The 22,934-nt window shown below is 37.6% G+C and overlaps 1 protein-coding gene across 18 annotated transcripts in view; it reads right to left on the bottom strand.

Moving 5' to 3' along the window:
- gphna (gephyrin a) overlaps positions 1 to 22,934 on the bottom strand; it is a 119,681-nt gene that overhangs the window by 10,394 nt on the left and 86,353 nt on the right. For 6 of the 18 annotated variants that reach the window (XM_067455335.1, XM_067455339.1, XM_067455338.1 and 3 more), the window contains 11 exons: positions 20,705 to 20,746; positions 17,926 to 18,000; positions 14,875 to 14,937; positions 12,979 to 13,021; positions 12,759 to 12,896; positions 5,200 to 5,292; positions 4,552 to 4,607; positions 3,945 to 4,064; positions 3,586 to 3,644; positions 2,044 to 2,197; positions 1,830 to 1,951 (listed from right to left, as the gene is read on the bottom strand). In XM_067455335.1, the coding sequence (XP_067311436.1) occupies positions 1,830 to 1,951; positions 2,044 to 2,197; positions 3,586 to 3,644; positions 3,945 to 4,064; positions 4,552 to 4,607; positions 5,200 to 5,292; positions 12,759 to 12,896; positions 12,979 to 13,021; positions 14,875 to 14,937; positions 17,926 to 18,000; positions 20,705 to 20,746 (965 nt within the window). Of the gene's footprint in view, positions 1 to 1,829; positions 1,952 to 2,043; positions 2,198 to 3,585; positions 3,645 to 3,944; positions 4,065 to 4,551; positions 4,608 to 5,199; positions 5,293 to 10,755; positions 10,912 to 12,758; positions 12,897 to 12,978; positions 13,022 to 14,874; positions 14,938 to 17,925; positions 18,001 to 20,704; positions 20,747 to 22,934 lie in introns of all 18 variants that reach the window. The other 12 variants (XM_067455328.1, XM_067455332.1, XM_067455330.1 and 9 more) reach the window with 6 other exon arrangements.

Genomic DNA, 22,934 nt, shown 5'->3' with positions numbered 1-22,934 from the left:
TGCGGCAAGTACAGGGATATCCTGAACGAGAATCTTCTCCAGAGTGCTCAAGATCTCAGACTGGGCCGAAGGTTCACCTTCCAACAAGAAAAAATGACCCTAAGCACACAGCTAAAATAATGAAGGTGTGGCTTCACAACAACTCTGTGACTGTTCTTGAATGGCCGAGCCAGAGCCCTGACTTAAACCCAATTGAGCATCTCTGGAGAGACCTGAAAATGGCTGTCCACCTACATTTACCATCCAACCTGACAGAAATGGAGATGATCTGCAGGGTGCTTCAAAAGATCAAAAGGGTGCTTCTACTAAATACTGAGCAAAGGGTCTCAATACTTAGGACCATGTGATATTTCAGATTTTCTTTTTTAATAAATCTGCAAAAGTGTCAACAATTCAGTGTTTTTCTGTCAATATGGGGTGCTGTGTGTACATTAATGATTTTAGCAAATGGCTGCAATATAACAAAGAGTAAAAAATGTAAGGGGGTCTGAACACTTTCCGTACCCACTGTATGTTTAAATGTTTTTCCACTTGCTGGAGCAACTTAATATATAAATTTAGAAATAATGAATTTAATGTTATTTAAATTTAGTGCATTTAAATGTGAATATGTCTGAGAAGGATTGTACAACTGTATGGTGTACAAAGATAATTACAATGATGAAAAAAACTAAACACCGATATGTTTTATTATACATAAAAAAATATGTATAATTGTTGTGCTTTTGGTATTAGTTGTGCACTGCAAAGTGTCATATGTAAAAGCACATGAGCCCATGCTGCTTCTGAACTGCATACGTACTGCAAATGAAGTATGTGTGAACCTGATGTTACACGGTTAGTGCAAATTGAATGCAAGCAATAACCTGAATGTAATATTTTTATTCATCAAGGACACATTTAATTGATCAAAAGTGACAGTAAAGACTTTTACATTGTTTCAAAATATTTATTTGAATCTTTTTTACATTTTTACAAAAGATTCAAATAAATGCCGTTTCTTTTAAAATTTCTATTCATATAAGAATCCTGAAAAAAAGCATGTATCACAGTTTGCACAAAATAATTAAGCAGCACAACTGTTTTCAGTATTGATAATGATATTAAATATTTCTTTAGAAGCAAATTAGCATAATACAATTATTTCTGAAGGATCATGTGACACAGAAAGTAGTAACGGCTGCTTTGTCATCGCAGGAATAAATTAATTTTAAAATAAACTAAAATAGAAAATAATTATTTTAAATTTCAGTACTACATCACAATATTACTGTTTTTACTTTATTTTTGATCAAATAAATGCAGCCTAGGTGAGCATAAGATTTTTTTTTCATCTTACGGACCCCAAACTTTGAACTTTATAATACACTTCAACTGAAAAAATAAAACATCCTCTTTTTGGACAGACTTCATTGGATATGTCAGCAGAATTACATAAACAATAAATAATACATTTCGAAATACACAATATCTTGTTATATTTTATATTTATACTAAATGCATTAGATACTTTGTTCAAATTTGTTTTCAGTCACTTATCACTGATACTTTCAACGTTCGTAGTTACTTCTTAAACAGTATACATACTTACAGTATATTTATGTAAATACAAATAATGGTGGAAAAATACTTCAGAGGACTGCAGGAAGTGCTGTCTTTCAGTAAATTCTGCTGAGACGTTGTATGATCCTGTATCGATTCTAATATATGAGCTGATTTCAGAGTTTCAGAGGAGTGCTGAGGCTGGAAAGATTTAGACATGTGCAAAGCTGACTGTGTGTGTGTGCGTGCGTGTGCGTGTGTGTGGGCGGTAAGGGAGGGATGCTGACTTGTCTCCGACGATGCCGAGGTTGATGGTGGGATAGCCGTGCTCCTGAATGGTGGCCAACAGTGTGGATCGGTTACTGTCCCTGATCTTGCCTGGGTGGAGGTCATCCTCAGGGTTTAACAACTGCACACATAAGAATACATACACACGTCCAAACATGTTTTAAAACACCATGAGCAAAATAGAATAAAGCAACAGACACAAGCAAGCCCTACCTCATTGCCAGTGGACATGACTGCTACAACTGGGAATTTCTGCACCTCCACCTCTGTGACTCCGACAGTAGCCAAGAGGCCGATCTCAGATGGACCCATGTGAGTGCCCTTAGCCAAAACACACTCTCCACGCTTAATATCATGACCAATAGGCCTGTGTGTGACAAGCAAGAGAACAGACTAACATCAGGCTTTACGTTACTAGTTTAAACATATTAGTCTGATTAAGAATATTTAAAACATGATCAAAACATGATATATGTACACATACACTACCTTTTTACAGCAAGCATGCATTCAGTTAAATACAAGTAATAGTAAATACATTTATGTTACAAAAACTATTTTTCAAAAATGCTGCTCTTTTTAAGTTTCATCAATGAATCCTAAATAATAAAAAAATCACTGTTTTCAACATAGCACCAGATCAGCATATTAGAATGATTTCTGGAGGATCATGTGACATTGAAGACTTGAGTAATGCTGAATGATGAAAATTCAGCTTTGCCATCAGAAATACATTAGATATTTAAATATAAAACTGTTATCAGGGGCCAAGCAAAGAGGGATAATAAACATTAAAAGGTTTTTGATAAACCAAAGCATTTTCAAAAAACTATTTTCCCATGTGAGCCATTTTGGGTGCCGGTCATCTTTAATTTTATCGTAAAATACTCTATTTTATGAACACATTGCCGTATCAATACAAACTCAGCAAGTGTTATTGACACCATGCCCTGAAGGTACTAAAAAAGTTGAGAATTAAAGTTAAAATCAAATTTCCAAAAATGTTAATAGCTTCTGATAAATGTTGCCTATTGTACTGAAACTGGACTTAATAGATTTCTTGAGTCATACCGAGAACAATGATACCAGTTATGCCATGCTGTCCACCATTTTGAATCTATTTGAAAACCTTTTTCAAACTCCTCCTAGACTAAGGGTCCAATTTTCACTGAAATCAGCTCCAATCATCTTCAGTCAATGTTGGCAAAAAAGTTATTAAAAGCTTTTTGATAGACAAAACCTTTCACGAATAATGCAACATTTCACAACATTTTTTGCATGATGCCAAGCAGATTCTGAGGCTTTATCTCTGCAATGCTTTGGCGTACTGACATCAAACTTTGTATTCATCATTGTTACTTTACACTGACCACACCATATTAATTTGGTAACAGTTCAAAAGTAATAAGCAATCGGTAGGGAGCGCTATTATGTATCTTCTGAAACAGTAGAGAATCTCAAGATCAATACACAGTCAAAAAAGGAGCATTAAAAAGTGATTAAAGCGTTGCTTATGCACGTTGTAGTTTTTTTTTTAATTTTTTTTATGAAACTTACCCACATTTAAGTCTTTCTTTTTATATCCTGCATGTTCATATATTTATACAACAAAATATTCTGGGGGCCAGACATTTTTTGTGAAAATCATCAAATTGGTGCGGAAATAGTTAGGATGGAAAAACAGTACAAAAATAAAAAGTAAATATTAGGTTAGATTATTTTTTTACTGAGGAAGCAAACTACAGTCCCACTCACCTGATATCCTGCCCTGGACGGGCCTGAACCAGGATCCTCACCTCCAGCTCCTCTGTACCCTGTAATAACCAACCAGCGTATGTATAGTAATGACACTGGGACATTCATTTATTTGCAAATTCCTACACACTGTTTAGAAGGGCTTGTGTGTTGTGTTTCTAGTTTTATCCATATTAAAACCATAACACAAAACATATTTATGCAGTTTCCTTAAAAATAAAGCAGTTAATTGGTTAATTTTGAGTAAGTTAAAGTTATTTATTAGAAGGGTTTTTTTGTGTGGTTATTATTATTTGTTTAAATATATATTCATTAAAGTAGTTTAAATTAGTTTGTGGTTGAGAATGTGATATACTTACATCTTCAGACTCTCGTAGCAGTTCTGTGTCTTCTACTTGCACTACAGCGTCTGCACCACATGGGATAGGAGCACCTGTTGTCACCCTCATCACTTGGCCTGGCATAACTGTAAGAGTGGGCTACACACAGAAAAAGACCCTCAGCACTGTATCAAAGTACAGTCTATGTCTGTGGCGTGAAAGCAAAATACTGATGTTTTGTCTTTCTGAAATTGCTTTTATTTACATGAAATAACATTTACATACATATACATTGTTATTTGTATGGCATCAGCTATGGCCCATGACACAAACACACACTCTACACACCAGTGCACTAGTGGACATCAGCAATGAGCACTGAAGTGCTGGCCTGCATTTTTGCTGCACACATCCCATGGGGATCTCCCCTCCACTCTGTGTGTGTGTGCGTGTAATACACTCATTAACCACGCTCACTGATTCTGAATTTTCTTGCCATCTGAGCACATAAGCTTCCTGCAGACACAAGGCGCCAGTGCAAAAGCAGGCATTTCAAGTGTATGTGTAAGGAAACTCAGCATGTTTTCATGGCACAAAAGTGCAAGAAGACTAGTTTAGCTAACTAGTTGGTGATAGCTTAACTTACCTGCTCCCCAGCCTGAGACTCTCCGATGATGAAGCGATCCCCAGGGCCATCAGCAGCTGAAAAACAATAAAAAGAGTAACTCAGAGTTAGTTTCAGAAGGTTTACAGGTTTGTTGAATTAGATTCTAATGGTAATAAGGTTAAGAAAAAAGGTTGTTATATCTTATTAAGCTTATGATGATAAAGTATTACGGGTAAAAGGGAGATAATCATTCATGCAGCTGCCAAAAGGTGGCAGACTAGGAAGTCAGCCCTTTCAACTTGGTGCAAACATCATTTGTGTGAAATGATTTCTAAAGATTTGATATGTTGATGTATCTATTTCCTATATATATGAATTTAACGGAGGTGTAAAATCAATTCTTTAAATTGCTTTGGATGTTAAAACTGTCTGAATGTTTGTTCGTGTTTGCAGGCATTTGTTTGGTCAGTGTGAACTACCCTTAAGACTTAATGTGCAAATGTATATTTATGGGCAGGTTATCTTATATAATCAGTTATGTGATCACTCTGCTCTTAAGTCAGTTTAAATGCAGTACTAACTGAGAGGTCTGAAAAAATAGATTCAAGTAAAAGGCACCATTTGTGTGCAAAAGGGGTTATCGAGACAGTGTGTGACTGTGTGAATTTGACAGAAAAGGGCAATCACCTCGAACAGCATAGCCATCTTTAACTGACGCAGGAAAAGGAGGCAGGTTGTCTTTGGCATAGACGTCCTGAGCCAGAACTCGACCCATTCCATCTACAAAAAAAAAAAAAGTTCTCATGAACTCATACAATTATGAATACAGCAACAAAGAAAGTTAACTTCCTTTGTAAAGGTTATAAAGGGAAAATGTGCCTAGATCAGAGGACAGCAAAAGCCACATGAGAAAGCAAATGCACACATGCAACCAAACAACATGAACAGACAGATGTAAAAACAAGGACGGTGCATATTATGATTTACACTCTCTTAACTAATTTATTAAGACAAAGAATGTACTTTATTAACTGCCAGTTCAACATTTCATGTTCTGTTTACTCTTGTAGCCTGCAAGTCAACAGATTAGCACATTAGCTTAGCATAATGTTAATTGGCAAACACCACTGACAAGTCTGCTAACCTTGCACACAGTGTCACAAATTGTACAACATTATTTGTAGTATTTATTAGCTAGCACTGTTACAAAAAAGATTACCCATAATAGTTAAATTGAACACCCATACATAGTGAAATAACATCCATAAGCCTTGAAAATGTTTAAATCATCCTAAATGACTGAAAAGTTACACTAATTGAGGAATCAGACATCATATCAGTGAATCAAGCTAACCAGTTAGTATATTAGCTTAGCACACCACCAGTCGATGATGAAGTTACAAAAGTTGTATTAAACTAATCAACAAGCTAGCTAGTTTAACATACTGTTAATTGATAAAAGTGCTATCCTTGAATATTTGTAGCTAGCATAACCCACAGCTGTTATTTTGATTATTTAAAGAATATATTTAATTTAAAAAGGTTATTTTCATTAAGAATATATTTTTGAACGGAAAAGAGGGGTAGGGGTGTTTCTCAATCAGCTCTCTAGTTCAATAGTCAGGGCACTTATCAGGGGAGTCAGCCATTTTAGGCACTATGAATAAAGAACTTTGTCAGCGGTCGAATGTCACATATTTCATATTTTCATGTGAAAGCAGAGGAATTCACCCATAGCCTAAATGAAGGTGTAGGAAAGGTGGTAGAGAGTGTGCCCTAAAACACAGATGTGCCATTTCCTCTGAACACCAAACACACACACTTACACTCACAAAGACTGAGATCTCTTGGGGAAGCAACAAGCGCCCTCCCACACATGAAAAGAAGAAGAGAAAAGAGAGATGACAGACAGAGAGAGAGAAAGAGGAGAAGGAATAAAGAATCGGGGAGAGCCAGAAGGAAAGCGAGAGAGAGAGAATAAAGAGAGACAGAAAAAGAAAGAATGGGAGAGTGCAAAGGCGCTCTTGTAGAGATAAAGCACGAGAATGAGAGAGGGAGAACGAGCTGATGCTAATGAGGCCTCTTCTCGGTTGGAGGCTGATTAGAAAAGACTTATTTCTCTAAAACAGCACATCTGACGAGGCTCTAAAAATAGCGCGTGTCTGGATTGGGAGATCAAACAGATGGGTACGGTGTTATCTACACACAGAGATGAGTACTCAAGCGCGCATCACAGAGCCCTGACAACCCAGTCACCGTGAAACTGCAACGATTCCCTGCAGCTACAATACAAAAAGCACAGATCAACTCAACAAAGCCGAGCACAGGCCCGTAAAGAGACCACATGCAAGTCCATACCAAATGCTGTCATCTTGAAATTAACACTAAAGCAGTGTCTCATAAAACGGATTCTAAAAGAAATGTAATCTTTAAGTTATCTTTGACTCAATTAAATTGAAACTTATATTTAAAAAAATACAAATGAAATAAACGTTTATAATACTAATAAGATTCCCAGCTGGCACCTTGACGCCAATATGACTTTCATTCTAGACGTATTTTGTGATGTAATTTTGACACCAATGTTTGATGTCATATTGATGTTAAATTGACATCAACTGCCCACTGGGTTGGTAATGACACCCATTAAACTTCTCATAACTTCTAACCAAATAAACAATAAACACCAAATATACATTTATTTTTGGGAAAGTGCAGTATTGAGGTACATATAAATACCATATATTATAAATAAAATTGAAAACATTATTGTGAAAAATATTATCGAATTTGACAAGTGTGTATGTATATGTATATGTGTATATATATATATATATATATATATATATATATATATATATATATATATATATATATATATATATATATATACACACATCTATATATATACATCTATATATATATATATATATACATATATATACATACATACATATATATATATATATATATATATACACACACACACACTTGTCAAGTATATATACTTGTCAAAAAAACTTTTTTAAACTTTCTCTGTGTCTCTCTCTCTCTCTAATATATATATTAGAGAGAGAGAGAGAGAGAGAGAGAGAGAGAGAGAGAGAGAGAAAGAGAGAGAGAAAGTTAAAGGGGGGGTGAAACACTCAGTTTCAGTCAATCTCATGTCAATCTTGAGTACCTATAGAGTAGTATTGCATCCTTCAGATCTCCGAAAAGTCTTTAGTTTTATCATATTTAAAAAAAAAATTTGGGCTGTACCGAGTCTTTCCGGAAAAAAACGAGCGCCTGGAGGCGTATCGTGTGGGCGGAGCTAAAGAATGACAAGCCCGCAAAGCGGTGACGTCCTCAAGCGTGGAGAAACCCATCTATCTCAGCTAATACAGATAATGATCCACAATCAAATCTGAGGCTGAAATAAATTGAACAGGAGAAACGGCAACATCAGGATGTCCGTCTCTGTGGTATGTACTGTATTTAGGGGCCTTTGTGTGTCTTTACGCGCAGTTTATGAGGACATGATTCGGTTTATGGACTATTGTATGTGACTAACGTTAGACCTTAGAGGTAGCAAGCAAAACGGTTTTGCACGTCAGAGTCAGAATAGTGTAACGTTATACAGAACAACAATGGAAAAACGTTAACCGTTAGCGCATTTGAATGACGAAGCACGCGATCGTATCGTTTACTGATGTTTACTCACGCGATGGTAGCCAACAGCAGAGACATTTGAAGTTGATTTACTCACCGGCTGCTTCCAAGGACCGAACCTTTATCGCTGGGACCACTCTGTCAAAAACACACTTCTTTGGTATGATTTGGTGAAGTCCTGTGACAGCAGTTACCGTGGAGATCCACTTTGAGACGCGACTGAAGCGATGCCTTGAAGCTTCCCGTCATTTCTGCGTTCAAATCGGTTCAAATGCAGCGCTGCCTTCCCGGAATGCTGTGCTGAAGTGTTGAAGTCGCTCGACGTCACCCATAGGAATAAAGTGGAGCGCGGCGCGCGACATAAGTGTTCACGGACGACTGGATCTGCACCTGAGAGACTGTTTACAGCGTGCATTTCCTCTCTCGCTCTAGTCACACGCGCGCGCACCCTACCGGGAGAAGAGCCCTTACGGCCCATACAAGGACCTTCCGATCTATTTAACGTCAAGTAGACCCATACTCGAAAAAAACTCGCCGAAACTTGTGAGAAACCGAAAGGAGTATTTTAAACACAGAAATACTCCATCAAACGTCCAACATTAGTTTTTGAAACTTTGTCTATGTTTAGGATGGGAATCCAAGTCTTTAAAGGTGTAAAAAGCTCAGTATGCATGAAACAGCATTTCACCCCCCCTTTAAATTTTTTTTTTTAAAGCTATTTCAATCTATCCTTTAAAACTAGAATAATTTGTTGTTTTTTTAAATATTTTTTTCCCCATTTAAAATCATCCTAGGTGAGCAAAAATAATCAGCCATAATATCAGACTCCATTCTAATCATCAAATAATTCTGAAAACATGCATCAGAGATTCCACAAAAAATATTAAGGAATACAACTGTTTCCAACATTAATAATAACAAGAAAAGTTTCTTGATTAACCAGATCAAAGTGTCTCTAAAAACTGGAGTACCGATAATGGTTGCTGAAAAATAAGCTTTGCCATCACAGGAATAAATTACTTTAAAAAATATTAGAAAAAAAGAAACTTATAACATTCATTATAAAAATACACAATCTTAATGTAAGGTAGTTATGTTTAGGTAGTGGTTAGGCTTAAGGCATGTAGAATAAGGTCATGCATAATAAGGCATCAATATGTGCTTTATAAGTACTAATAAACAGCTATCATCATACTAATATGCATGCTAATAAGCAACTATAGTTAACAATAAGAATTGGATCCTAAAGAGATACTATTGTTACTGTATTTTGAATAGACAAAGACTTCTTTCAGAAATAATTTTTAAATCTTACCGACACCAAACTTTTGAATAGTGGCATATGTCGACACAGATGTATACGGCAATATCTGCAAACCTATTGGTTATTGGTAATTCATATCAGTGCATCAGAAACTCTTATACATCAAAATCCAGCAGAACAGACTGTCTCACCTCAGCATACTCTAAATGGCCAATCTTCTCCAAGGCTGAGACCATTTATACATTTTAAATTCATTTTATTAACCGAGGTGACAGAAAGAGGTTTTAAAACAGACAGCCGCTCATAACTTACACCCATCTTGTTGTATGAACAACGCATTTCAAAAATTTATGAGTGACATTACTTGGCTGGGTGAGGATATTTCCTCTATTTACGCTGATCTGGACCTGCCCTCCTTACGCTCGCACTGAGCTGAAAATCAATCACTTTTATCCGTCAGGAAACAGTGAAGCTCTACACACAGTTACTGATAGATTGAATGCACAGTGTTTGAGGAGCTGCTGGGTTTTGTCAGAAAAGCTTGTGTATTGAATGTTTGCTTTAAGTCGTTTGTACTTTTACAGTTGTTTTTTGTTTGCAAGCACACTGACATCTCTGACCATTGCATTCAATAGCAGAAGTTATGGGCAAATGATCTAGGATGCAAAATGACAACAAAACTCTTCCAAACTAGGCCATTCTCCATGGATAAACCAAACAAATACAGCCAAACATGGAACATGATTCCATTGACTATTTATGACAACCATGCCATGTCCAAATCAGTGGAACAAGCTAAAGGAAAACAAAAGACTCCAGTGAATCACTTGTCTCTTATGAGCTGAATCCCAATTCGACATACTATCCGTAATAGTGTCACATTAAAGTAGTATGTCAAAAGTTACCCAAAATGGCATACTATTTCTGATTGGATGGATCATTCCATGCAATGCAAGTGGATTTGCTTGCAATGATTCACTGAAAGTAATATCAAGACACGATTCGTGTCACAATTTTGTATTGACTTTCATCATACTTACAACTAAACAATCCCCGGCTAAAATTTGTGTATTATACTTTGCATACAAGTATGCAGAAGTATGCAAATTGTGATTCAGCGACGCTCAGATCAGTCCTTGACATGAGTTTCTTTTTCCACCCTCTCATCGGCGGCTGCAAACAACTCTCAATCGCCCCTTGCTGGTCTGGAGGTGAAATGGCACTGAGGCATGGATGACTATTCCACACATTACTGGGGCCAGATGAGCATCAGGCATGCTCGAAGGTGTGCGCCGGACATGAAGGTGCTGGGTAAGGTGCTCACTGACCTGTGTCACACTTTGGGGCTTGGGCGTCACTGGCCAGGGCTCTCCTCTCTGCCAGTGCTTCGACGCCAGTGCAGAGAGGAATTTTCCGCCAACTTGAGCCACTCTGGCGCCAGATGCCTTTTCGTGCTGGAGGGGCCAAGTCACCTGCATTGGGCCCTGCCAGACGCATTGGGCACATTACACTACCACATGGGCAATCCCACTATCCCCCACCACATGGACCGACATTAACGCCCAGCTCACAGACCTGCGTCTTGGTGGCAAATTCACATCCACATGCAAGGCTGGCCGCTCTGTGTGAGTGATGGCCATGAAAAATCATAGAAGAGCCATCAAAAAGAATAGCATGGGCTAAACTTTTAATTTTGGTGCACTGACCATAAAGTAAACAAAAAAACTATGGGATGTAATATAACCAGTGGGACTGAACTGTAAACTGAGCAACTTTGATTGATCGAAAATCTTCCAGAGTTTATCCGGAATTCAGAAAGAAGGCCTTAACGGTTGGATTTGTGTGAAAACTGACCACAGGATCTGTCTTCAGATGATCACAATGGCATCAAAGCTTCAGAGAAGGTCAGCGAGTTAAAAAACAACAGAGGACGGCGGATGGAACAGGCGACAGGATTAAAGCTGGAAAGATGGAGAGATGATGGAGTGAAAGAAAGAACGAACAGATGTGTGACAGATGAGGAGCTACAGGCAGGAAAGATGAAAAAGCAAAATCTGAAAGCCTGCAAAGCAAAAAGCTTGGTGACTATATGCCTTCAGCACTTACTGGCCTATATACACCACAGTCCAACAGCCAATGAGAACACAGTTTGGTATCAAAAGAGGGACAGTACTACATGTTTAAAAGGATAGTCCACAAACAATGAAAATTCTTTCATCGTTCATTCATCCTTGTGTCTTTCAAAATCCATTTGACTTTCCTTCTTCCGTGAAGAACAAAAGGACTTATTCATGACAGCGTGTCTTATACGTCTCTATAACAAAATGCTCTTTACTATAAGAAAAGTAATAGTAATATGGAGTATTTGTAGGATGTTTTATGGCTCTTCAAATTACACAGTATGAAAATGAGTAGCAAGAACATTCTTCAAAACTTACTGTGTGTTCCATGGAAGAAAGAAAGTCATATGGATTTGTAACAACACAAGGGTGAATAAATGATGACAATAATGCTGGTTTTTGGGTGAACTACCCCTTTAAGGCTTATTCACAACAATTGTTCGAATGGGTCTGAATTTTAAATACTAAAATATGAGTGACAACATTTTTTAAATGAAACAATTCATCCTTGTGAACTCCATGCAGAGTCTGAAACATCATACTGCAATGATCCATTGTTGTTTTTTAATTCTTTTTTTTCTTTTTTTCACTGATTGTTGACCAACAAAAAAAAAATTCAGAGAATGACGTAAACAGAAATAGTTTTGAGGTTTTTTTTCTTTTCTTTTTTTCTACGAGAAGTTTGTAAAATGCCAGTGGTTTATAATAGTACAAGTAAAATATAATGTTTCTCAATACCAATTTCAAAGCTACAAAAAAAAAACAAATATAATACAGAATTCCTTTATTTTAAAATTATATATATCAGACATGAACATCAAAGGGTGTGTGTATACTATATATATATATATATATATATATAGTATACACACATTGATGGGCAATCTGATTGCAGAGTTCTCATAACAGGTACTAAAGTTATTCAGCCGAGAACAGACTTTTTCTTGTTATTATTGTTGTCTGACTAATATTAATGACAGTTGCAGGTCTATTAGGCTAAATTTACACTGCTAGTCCTAATGCACATATTTCATATTTGATTTGATCGCATTTTCATCCCACCTGTTCACATTCACCAATATCTCACCGAGCCTGATCCTAAATACTTTTGACACCCCTAGTTTGTGAATATATTGTCTCATCTGGCTTAACTTTGTGCGTTCAGGCATTTGGTGTAGTTTAGGGCTGGTATGACCAAACAAAAAGCTTACCTCTGTAATTGATGATTTCGGTACCCAGGACAGGAGTCATCTCTAGCACAGTGATGAAGGCCTTGTCCATAGAAGTGAGGGGAAACGGGGACATTCGGTGTCTCCGAGCTACCTTGGTGATGTCCACTGCACTGTGACCTGAGACAAAGAGTGAGAAGTTACACATGCTCTCGAACTCACTTGCACAAACGTCACTGATAATGCACAATCAGTCACCCACTTGCTCTCAGGATGTTCTCCTTGCTGCTGCATCGTGACTGCACCTACAGATATAGAGAGAGAGAGACGGAATGAGAGGGAATGAGGAAGAGAGAGAGAAAGGAATTGGGAAAAGAAAGACAGAAAGACATGAAGAGAGTTAGAGCACAAAAGGAGCCCCATCCTCTGTCCAGGAGAGTTAGCATTCCACTGACAGGATTCATAAAGATCAGAATGATCATCTACACATCCAGACAAAACAACCAAAAGAAACTAGCTTGAAAACAAACAAACTGAAAATAACATTTTCAGTCCTACTGCCATTATTATCATTATCATCATGGACTTGACATTATGGTGTATCAGAAAATTGATGTGTTATGTCATGGTAGCATTCTAGTGCCCAAATCAACCCGGTTCCAGAATCGTGTCTGATATAGCAGACATTAAAGTCAACATGAACCATCTTAAGGCTGTTATGGGATTTCAGAGATTCAGCCGGAAAGAAAAATGTAGGTGTTCATATCAAAACAGTGAAGTGGAAATTTTGGATTGGTACCTCCCAAAAAGCAACTGTACAGCTTCAGAAGATGTAAAATACTACTTTTAAGGTACTTCAAAAGTGTTTATTTAGTCATTTTGCTTTTCAAATAATGTAAAGTGAACAAAAAATGCAGGACTTGCTTTTATCCACCTGGAATTGTTTGGACCATGAAAACTGGGTGTTATAAACCAAAATGGGCTTTCTGTCTGCTTTTCGACTGGAACTTGGAGGTTGAAGGTCAAGTTCAGCCTCAAAAGCATTTCGACGTATCCCATTGGTAATTCTCCTTTTTTCAATCTATTGTTATTTGACATTGTTACAACGGGACCAACAACAGTAGCCTAGATGTGGCCTACTTGACATCAGATAAGATTAAAAATTACAAATATATAGACATTTAATTTAGACATATACATTTATTCTAAAAAATAGTCTCAATTTCAAGTTGACTTTAACAGCTAGAAAGCTCCATAAGATAGAACACAATTTGAACACTCCCTCCCATTGAGTTTAATTGTGACCCCTTTTAAAAGCTCAATTTCTCTCAAAGTGAGCCATGAATGTTTTAAGATAATAATAATAATAGCAAATTTGATTCTACATTCAGCTGTAACTGTGGAATCTACCAATACAAAGTATCATAAAGTATGGAGTTCCCTTAGGCCAAGAGTAATGGTATGAGAGGGCAATCAAATTCCATGCAAAAATACACATTGACTTGAGGCTATAGTGGGTGAAGTCTATAGATATTATGTTTTTGATTTACTGCATGAAAGCATTAAAACAGCCCTTTACGTGTCCTTTGTGCTGAGACGCAATGCCCCTGGCCTATAGGGGGAGACACACAAGCAAGTCCCAAATCCTTTCTACTCACGATCCAGTTACAACAGACTAGCACCAACACGACAAATCAATGATCGACACAGAGCAGAGAAAGGGGGAGAGAGAGAGAGAGAGAGAGAGAGAGAGAGAGAGAGAGAGAGAGAGAGAGAGAGAGAGAGAGAGAGAGAGAGAGAGTTAGAGAAAGACGGGAAGAGAAAGAAAACAATGAGGCGCAGCTCACATACAGCAAACAGCAATAAAACACTGCATCTAAATGGAGATAAAACTTAAAAGGAACAGAAAAACAGGAGAAAAAAGATCTAAGAAACAGAACTCAATGTCCACAAGAGACTCCAACACACCAAACGGCTAATAAAACAAAGAGAGCATTAGAAAGAGCAACGTCTACAGACAAGATAATGAGAGAGAGGAAAGAAACAAGACAAGGAGAGAGAAGAAGAGTGTAAAGCAAGGAGTTTGGACTCCTGACGCAAAGCAGAGTTTGCGGATGGAAGCAGCTCCTTTTTTTTTGCGTGGGTTGGGAATAGTTACTCGCGAGTCGAAGGTCCTATGGTTCCTGCGATCATCTTTGAGCCCCTCCAGCCTAGAGTGGAGCTTTGGCAATGAACAGAAACAAAAGGGTTTACAACAGACAGAGCAAAGGAGAAGCTTTGGGAGACCAAAAAAAGAAAACCGAATGAGTTTTAAAGGCTCTCTGAGACAGCGCTCGCTCAGTTTACACACAACAAGCTGAGGTGACAACGAATGAGCATTGAGAGGTGAAGAGAGATCTGACTGGACGTCATTCGATCCTGTTGCTAATGTTTAGGTGGGCATTATGCCGGCCAGCCAGGAAGGTTGCACAGGTTAGCGAGGAAGAGGGGTGCGGTGAGGCACAATGTCACTCGGCAAGCACAGTTAGCAAAATCACAAGGCACATACTGCACTTTTGTTCTAGTGGAATTTCAGAGGACACTGGAAAAAGACTGACACTGGTGGTGTTGATTGTCAGTGTGCTAATGGCCACCAGAACAGTTCAGAGTTTGTATATTTTGGATGGATGGATGGATGGATGGATGGATGGATGGATGGATGGATGGATGGATGGATGGATGGATGGATGGATGGAAATTAAGATAATCAAATTAATTTAGTTATCAATTTTCATAATTCAAAACACATTGATTGTGTAATAATACATTATGATCATTATTTCTTAGATCCTAAAAAACCAGGCATCTAGAAAGGAAAACTGTACATCCTTGGCACTTTTTATTCTTCCCCTCCTCCTATTTGTACATCTAACCTCCTTTCATCAAAAAACAGACAGCATGAGCTCAGAGTGAAGATGAGAGGTAACCAATGATCACAGGACGGTTGAAGGAATGGATGGAGGCAATGAAAGCAATGCAGAGACGTCAGGTCTCTTTAAAATCAGAGTGGGACCAAAGAACTCAGTGGACTGAAAACACACGCTCACAAACAGACACGTCCTCACACACACATCGGGCGGGGGAACGATGTGTCAGCATACGGGAAGATGAGAGTTAATCCCTGACCAGTGGAATGAAGATGGAGTAATTGGGAAACAGCAATGGGGAATGAATTATTAACAAGTGAGTGTCAGGCCCAATAAGAGGAACTCTGCTCTGTGATTAACCAATCAGAAATGATTGATAAGACAGTATGGGAACAAACAGCTGTAATGCTGCTGACCATTTTATTAGGGATGGAGGGAGAGAGAAAGAGAGAGGGAGAGAGAGAGAGAGAGAGAGGGAGAGAGGGAGAGAGAGAAAGAGAGAGAGAGAGAGAGAGAGAGAGAGAGAGAGAGAGAGAGAGAGAGAGAGAGAGAGAGAGAGAGAGAGAGAGAGAGAGAGAGAGAGAGAGAGAGAGAGAGAGAGAGAGAGAGAGGTTCTGTTCCAAAACATAGTGAGCTGCCTAACTAGACAGATTTGAAGGCATTATAGTCACACTTCTGCCATGAAAGCTGCTCCAAGCGGTGGGCAGAATTATATAGGGTGATTAAATGTTTAAAATAAATAATCACAATTAATTTTGTAGTTAACCTGATTAATGGTGTGTAAATTTGCATCATATTACACATACATATTATACATATTATATATTCCATATATACACAAAGTATATATTGTATTGTATTTTATAAATATAGTGTATTCAGTTGTTTGGGGGATTCATTGTTTTTGTGTGTGTGTGTGTGTGTGTGTGTGTGTGTGTGTGTGTATGTGTGTGTGAGCCTGTTTATGTGGTTTATGAGGACACAAATTTGTATAACTACATGGGTATTACACTGGTATTACACTATAAATGTGGTTTATGAGGACATATCAAATGTCCTCATAATTCAAATGGCCTTAAAAACATACTAAATAATGTTTTTTGAGAAAGTAAAAATGCAGAATGTTTCCTGTGATGGGTAGGTTTAGGGGCAGGGGCAGTGTAAGGGGATAGAAAATACGGTTTGTACAGTATAAAAACCATTACGCCTATGGAGAGTCCCTGTAAACCACATAGACCAACATGTGTGTGTGTGCGTGTGTGTTTGTGTGTGTGTGTGTGTGTGTGTGTTTTTGTTAAAGAAAAACTATTATGCCCTTTTTGAAAATCTTTAATTTATTTTTGGGGTCTACTAGAATAGATTTTCATGCTTAAAGGGATAGTTCACTTTAAAATGAAAATTCTGTCATTTACTCACCCTCAAGTTGTTTCTAACCTGTATGAATACAGTTACCAAAAAGTTAACTGGAACCATTGACTTCCATAGTATTTCTGACATTCTTCAAAATATCGTCCCTTGTGTTCAGCTGAAGAAAGAAATGCACTCAGGTTAGAAACAACTTGAGGGTGAGTAAATGATGACAGCATTTTCCTTTTAAAGTGAACTATCCCTTTAAATGCCTTCAAGAGTTCAGCTGTTTTCCGAAAGAATCGGTACAGCGTATCCGTCTTTTATAAATACGATAAAACTAAAGACTCTTCGGAGATATGAAGGATTCAATACTACTCTATAGGTACTCAATATTAACATGACACTGGCAGAGACGTTGTGTGTATGTACCCTTTAGATGAGGAATATTGTAATGTGATACTTTGCAGACCTTTTTTATGCTCAAAACGCATCATCACACTAAAGAAAGCTGTAAAAACCATAACAGGTCCTCTTTAAGTAAAGAAACCATTAACTAAAAGTGTCAATTTCAATAATTATGCTGCCTTATAAAATAGCATATGTTAATTAACTAAGATGTTAATTATAAATATATATAATTTAATTGCAAAATATATTGATAAAAAAAATACTTGATCTAATTAAAAATTGTGAATGGATTCTCCTGTGCACTTCATGTGAGGAGCACCAAGATAGCCACCTCTGTAGTGGGTAAAGCAAGGTCGTTCACTAGGTTTTGGAACAAAGCTAGAGAGAGAGATTGTTTAAGAAGCTAAAGCTATAACAAAAAGTGCCTTGATGCTACATCAGTAGGTTGTGGGCCACGTGCAACACTCTCAGGGAACACTTTGGTGCATGTTTGTATGCGTGACTGATTTATGTGAAGATTAGGGGAGAAAGGGATAGCTGTTTACCTGGTCCAAGGTAGAGTACCTTGACTTGAGCGTGATGACCTCATCCAGGTGAGCCCTGAACTCTCTCCGTGAGGCCTGAAGGAAGCCACAGGACAATAACTCACCTGATACAGCCTTGCCCGTCAACAAATAAACACACACACACACACACACACACACACACACACACACACACACACACACACACACACACACACACACACACACACACACTTCACAATATACACTGTCACAAACACACACTCTAAGGATCATCTAACACTGATATGAAAAATATGAGGGGGAATCAAGCGTCATAACAGCAAAATAATCCTACTACTACTATGCAACCAAAGAGGAGCAAAGCAGCTGCAGCGTGTCTCTCTGTGTTACGCCAATTTTTCATCTCGACTCAAAACAAAAGGGGAGTTCCGTGGATAATGAGCACTCATGATTGCATTAAAGCTTGTTTCTATAACCCCTCCAACTTTGTGAAACTGGAAGTGTTGCATAAAAACAATATTATGAAAGGAAAAAAGTATTTTGTCTGAAATGGGTTATTAAAGCAGCTGTAATCAATTCAGAGATCATGCTAACTTCCAACATCATTTTTATACAATTTGATGAATCTCATCAAATCTTTCAAGAACATGTCTTAAAGCTACACTGTGTAACTTTTTTAGTTTATTCTTAGCTAAAAACACTTAGTTCTTTCAAAAATATTTGTGTTCATTCATGTATATTTACTTCTTTCAAGTAGTAAAGTATTCTCGTAAGTTTATAATATGCCATTGAAAATACATACGGGTGAGGGGTTCGAATGCTGGTCGCCATGTTGCCACTCCATCTTGAAAGTACATTAGCCAAAGAGGGACATACCCGTAAATTCAAGCTTCGCCTTTCGCGTTTTAACACTCAATGGCACTGTGTCGAATGTGAAGAGGGGGATTGCCATGTTAATTTTGGACTAAATCAGCCACCGTAGGAGTTAAAACGAAATCAGAATTGAGAGGAACAGAAACTATTATTCACTGGATGGTCATATACCCCTTCACCACTAGATGGGGGAAAATATCACACAGTGTAGCTTTAATATGTCTAAAATTACTGCTATGCAAAAAAACTCAGTGTAATGTGGAAAAAAACAAGGATTTATAAATTGTATCAAATTATCACTATGTTGTACAATTAACAATATTGATGTATCTTGATAATGCTTGTTGTCTTTAATAAATGAAATAAGTAATAAAAAACTACCCATTAAAGGTGCACTATGCAACTTTCCATCCACTATAGGTCGCCTATTCAAAACAAAGGCGTAGTTTGATGACACCAAGTTTGAGCGCAGCGTCTTGGGACATAAGGTCTTTACCTCACAGCTGGTGAAAAATAGGACTCGGGCAGAAATCATGTTCATGAATGCGGTTATTAAAGTTACTGTAGTATGAAGCAGAGCAGGGCTTAGTGTTGTGGAGCTGAGCACAGCTGCTGGAGCGATTGTTACACAAACACCCGCCTCGCAAACACCGGGACTTTTATTATGATGGGACGGGACGGGACACAGACGCGCGCACTATTTCCGCTCTGTTTATCATATTAGATAGATTTTAGTGAGTTGAAAATGATGTTATGACGTTACTCTGTGCATTCGCTCAGTGGCTGCTGTGACACTTGTTCACACTGCTAAGAGAAAAACACTTCTGCCAAATAGAACCGGAAACTGAGGGTAACGCAGATATGACGCAATTGACAGGCGACTCCCTCAAATGCTATGCTGAAACGTCTCGGGTCATTGGTTAAAGCTACACTGTGTAATTTTTTAGTTTATTCTTAGCTAAAAACAGTTAGTTCTTTCAAAAATATGTGCTCGTTAATGTATATTTACTTCTTTCAGGTAGTAAAGTATTCTCGTAAGTTTATAATATGCCACTGAAACTACATACGGGTGAGGGGTTCGAATGCTGGTCGCCATGTTGCCCCTCCATCTTGAAAGTACATTAGCCAAAGAGGGACATATTCCCGTAAATTCAAGCTTCGCCTTTCGTGTTTTAACACTCAATGGCACCGTGTTGAATGTGAAGAGGGGGATTGCCATGTTAATTTTGGACTAAATCGGCCACCATAGGAGTTAAAACGAAATCAGAATTGAGAGGAACAGAAACTAATATTCACTGGATGGTCATATACCTTTTCACCGCTAGATGGGGGAAAATATCACACAGTGTAGCTTTAAAATAGCAATTTTCTCACAATTTACAAATAGTTGGAAACATTTGGGATATTGCAAGTACTCAACTGAACAAAATATATAACACTGGCCTGGAGTCTTTTGGATATTTTACTGCAAAAATACTACATAGTGCACTTTTAATGTAATGAGAATCACCATTGAGAAAAAAATGCAAAAAACACAATGCAATAATAATAATAATTATTTTTTACACTTTCTATTTAATTTGGGGCTTGAAAAATTGCTTACAGCAGCTTTAAATGTTTTAAATCAATTATAAAATATTCCACATATTCTTTTATACATTTTTCTAATTACTGATCACTTTATCCTTATTTAGGATAGAAAAGTTCACTGATGAATTGAAGCACACACACACAAGCACACACTCATACACACACAAAAAAACTATTAGGCAATTTGGGGGGGAGAATATAAATGAACCGATGAGACGGACTTGCTTCACAGGGATGAGTTGTGCACGTGTGAGGTGTGTGAGCAATGAGAGTCTCTGAGAGGGGCGTGGTTAGTCGCAGGTTGATAGGCGGCGCGGTGTAAAACATGCTGTACCTCTGTGACACTATAAGTGGATGAGCAGGAGGTGAGCCGGGCCTGGTGTAGGGAGAGAGGGAACAGGGAAGAGGAGGGTTAACACTGCAGCCACAAGCAAGGGATAGACATACAAACAGCATTCCCATCATTACAGCGGCTCACAGGCGAGTGCTGGCCGGAACTCTACAGAGAGAGGACACATTCAAGACACAGGATGCAGCATTCCCACTGCCAGTTTGACTGGACACAACTACACACGTTTGGCAAGATCTCCAGAGATAGATTCTCTTCAAACGCAAAATGAAACACGCAACAAACTAGTTAAAGAAAATCAAAATCTGCCATCAATTACACAAATGCATGTCATTTCAAACCTCAATGACTTTCTCTCTTTGAACACCAAAGGAGAAATGTTGAAGAATGTGTTGCCTACTCTACATTATATCCCACTTTTCAATGATAGATAGATATAGATAGATAGATAGATAGATAGATAGATAGATAGATAGATAGATAGATAGATAGATAGATAGATAGATAGATAGATAGATAGATAGATAGATAGATAGATAGATAGATAGATAGATAGATAGATAGATAGATAGATAGATAGATAGATAGATAGATAGATAGATAGATAGATAGATAGATAGATAGATAGATAGATAGATAGATAGATAGATAGATAGATAGATAGATAGATAGATAGATAGATAGATAGATAGATAGATAGATAGATAGATAGATAGATAGATAGATAGATAGATAGATAGATAGATAGATAGATAGATAGATAGATAGATAGATAACTATATGGTAAATGGCCAGTATTTCTCTTTCAGCATTTCTGCTGATGGGTCGCATCAGAAGAAGGAAGTCTTGGGTTTTGAATGTCATGCGTGATTGACGATCGCAGAATTTTCATTTTTGGATGAACTATCCCTTTAACACCCGTTTGTATTTTGAAAGAGGATAAACAATGGACAACAGAACTGTTTTCTTGCCCCACTGACATACTCTAACTTTCACAACACAAAGCTTCCTCTCCCCATTTAAGAAAAATAACCTGGTTAAAAAACTAAAAAAAAAACTGAAATTGTCGTGGTTCTGACATTACAATTACAAATTACTTTTACATATCAACAACCATTCAGTATTCAACAACTCAGCCCACTATGATGAACATGCAATTAGCCATTTATAACAAATCAATTAAATACAGAACTCTTACAATAGTAGGTACAGTGACAAAAAACAGCCTGCTTAATCTCACTGTTTTTGGTGCAAGAAACGGATCCACTTTATATTAGGTGGCCTTAACTACTATTTACTAACATTTAAATTAATCATTTGATGCAATGCACTTATTGCGTACATACATGTTTTTACATTGTACTTACATTTTTAAAATACCTGCATGTAACTGCATCTGTAATTAATTTCTGTAGTTACATTTGTAATTACACAGTTGGCACTTCTCTTACACCTAAACCTACCCTTAAACTGACCCACCCCACCACAGCTGTCCCTTACTCTAGAGACCCGTATCCCACCTCAATATCAGCAAAGGTGTTTTGCAATACAATTTGAACACAGTAAGTACATTGTACTTATTTTTTGATGTAAGTACATAGTATATACATAGTATAATAGTATAATATAAAGTGGGGCCGAAACATTGACTTGCATTACAAGCAAACTTACAGTGTAAGATTCTCTAGAAATGTAGAACATGGTTGCTTTAACAGACTGTGTCCAAAGAAATGGACTTGTATAAACAACAGAACCTAAAGAATGGGATAACAGACAGATTGACGTGCGAATATGAAGAACTGAAACTATGCCAAATGGACTCACACAACTGAACAAACACATAGTTATAATCAAGCGGTAACCTCCCCCAGTTTCTGTTGAAGCCAATACGGAAGTAACTTAAACTGCAATTCATTGACCGGCTCCAGTGGAAGGGTGGAAGACAGGCGCCATAAGGGAGCAGAATCTCATTGAGCCCCATGTTAAAAATACCCAACTTTACAGCAGAAAAAAACATGTTTACAGCCTAGTACAAATTGTGGTTTTGGGCTATACAGCTAATTTTGCCCTTCACTGTGAGGGGGGTGATTTTTTTTATGACTCATTTGTTTACATTATATAAAGCCTTAAAGTTTTGCACAATTAAGGGCGTGGCCACTTTGAGTGACAGGTGGATAGCTAGTCATCACGCGATGACTAGCTATCCACCTCAGCC

Source organism: Pseudorasbora parva, chromosome 10 (assembly GCF_024679245.1).
Source record: "Pseudorasbora parva isolate DD20220531a chromosome 10, ASM2467924v1, whole genome shotgun sequence".
In the NCBI taxonomy this organism is placed as follows: Eukaryota; Metazoa; Chordata; class Actinopteri; order Cypriniformes; family Gobionidae; genus Pseudorasbora; species Pseudorasbora parva.
This window is presented reverse-complemented; position numbering and strand designations above follow the sequence as displayed.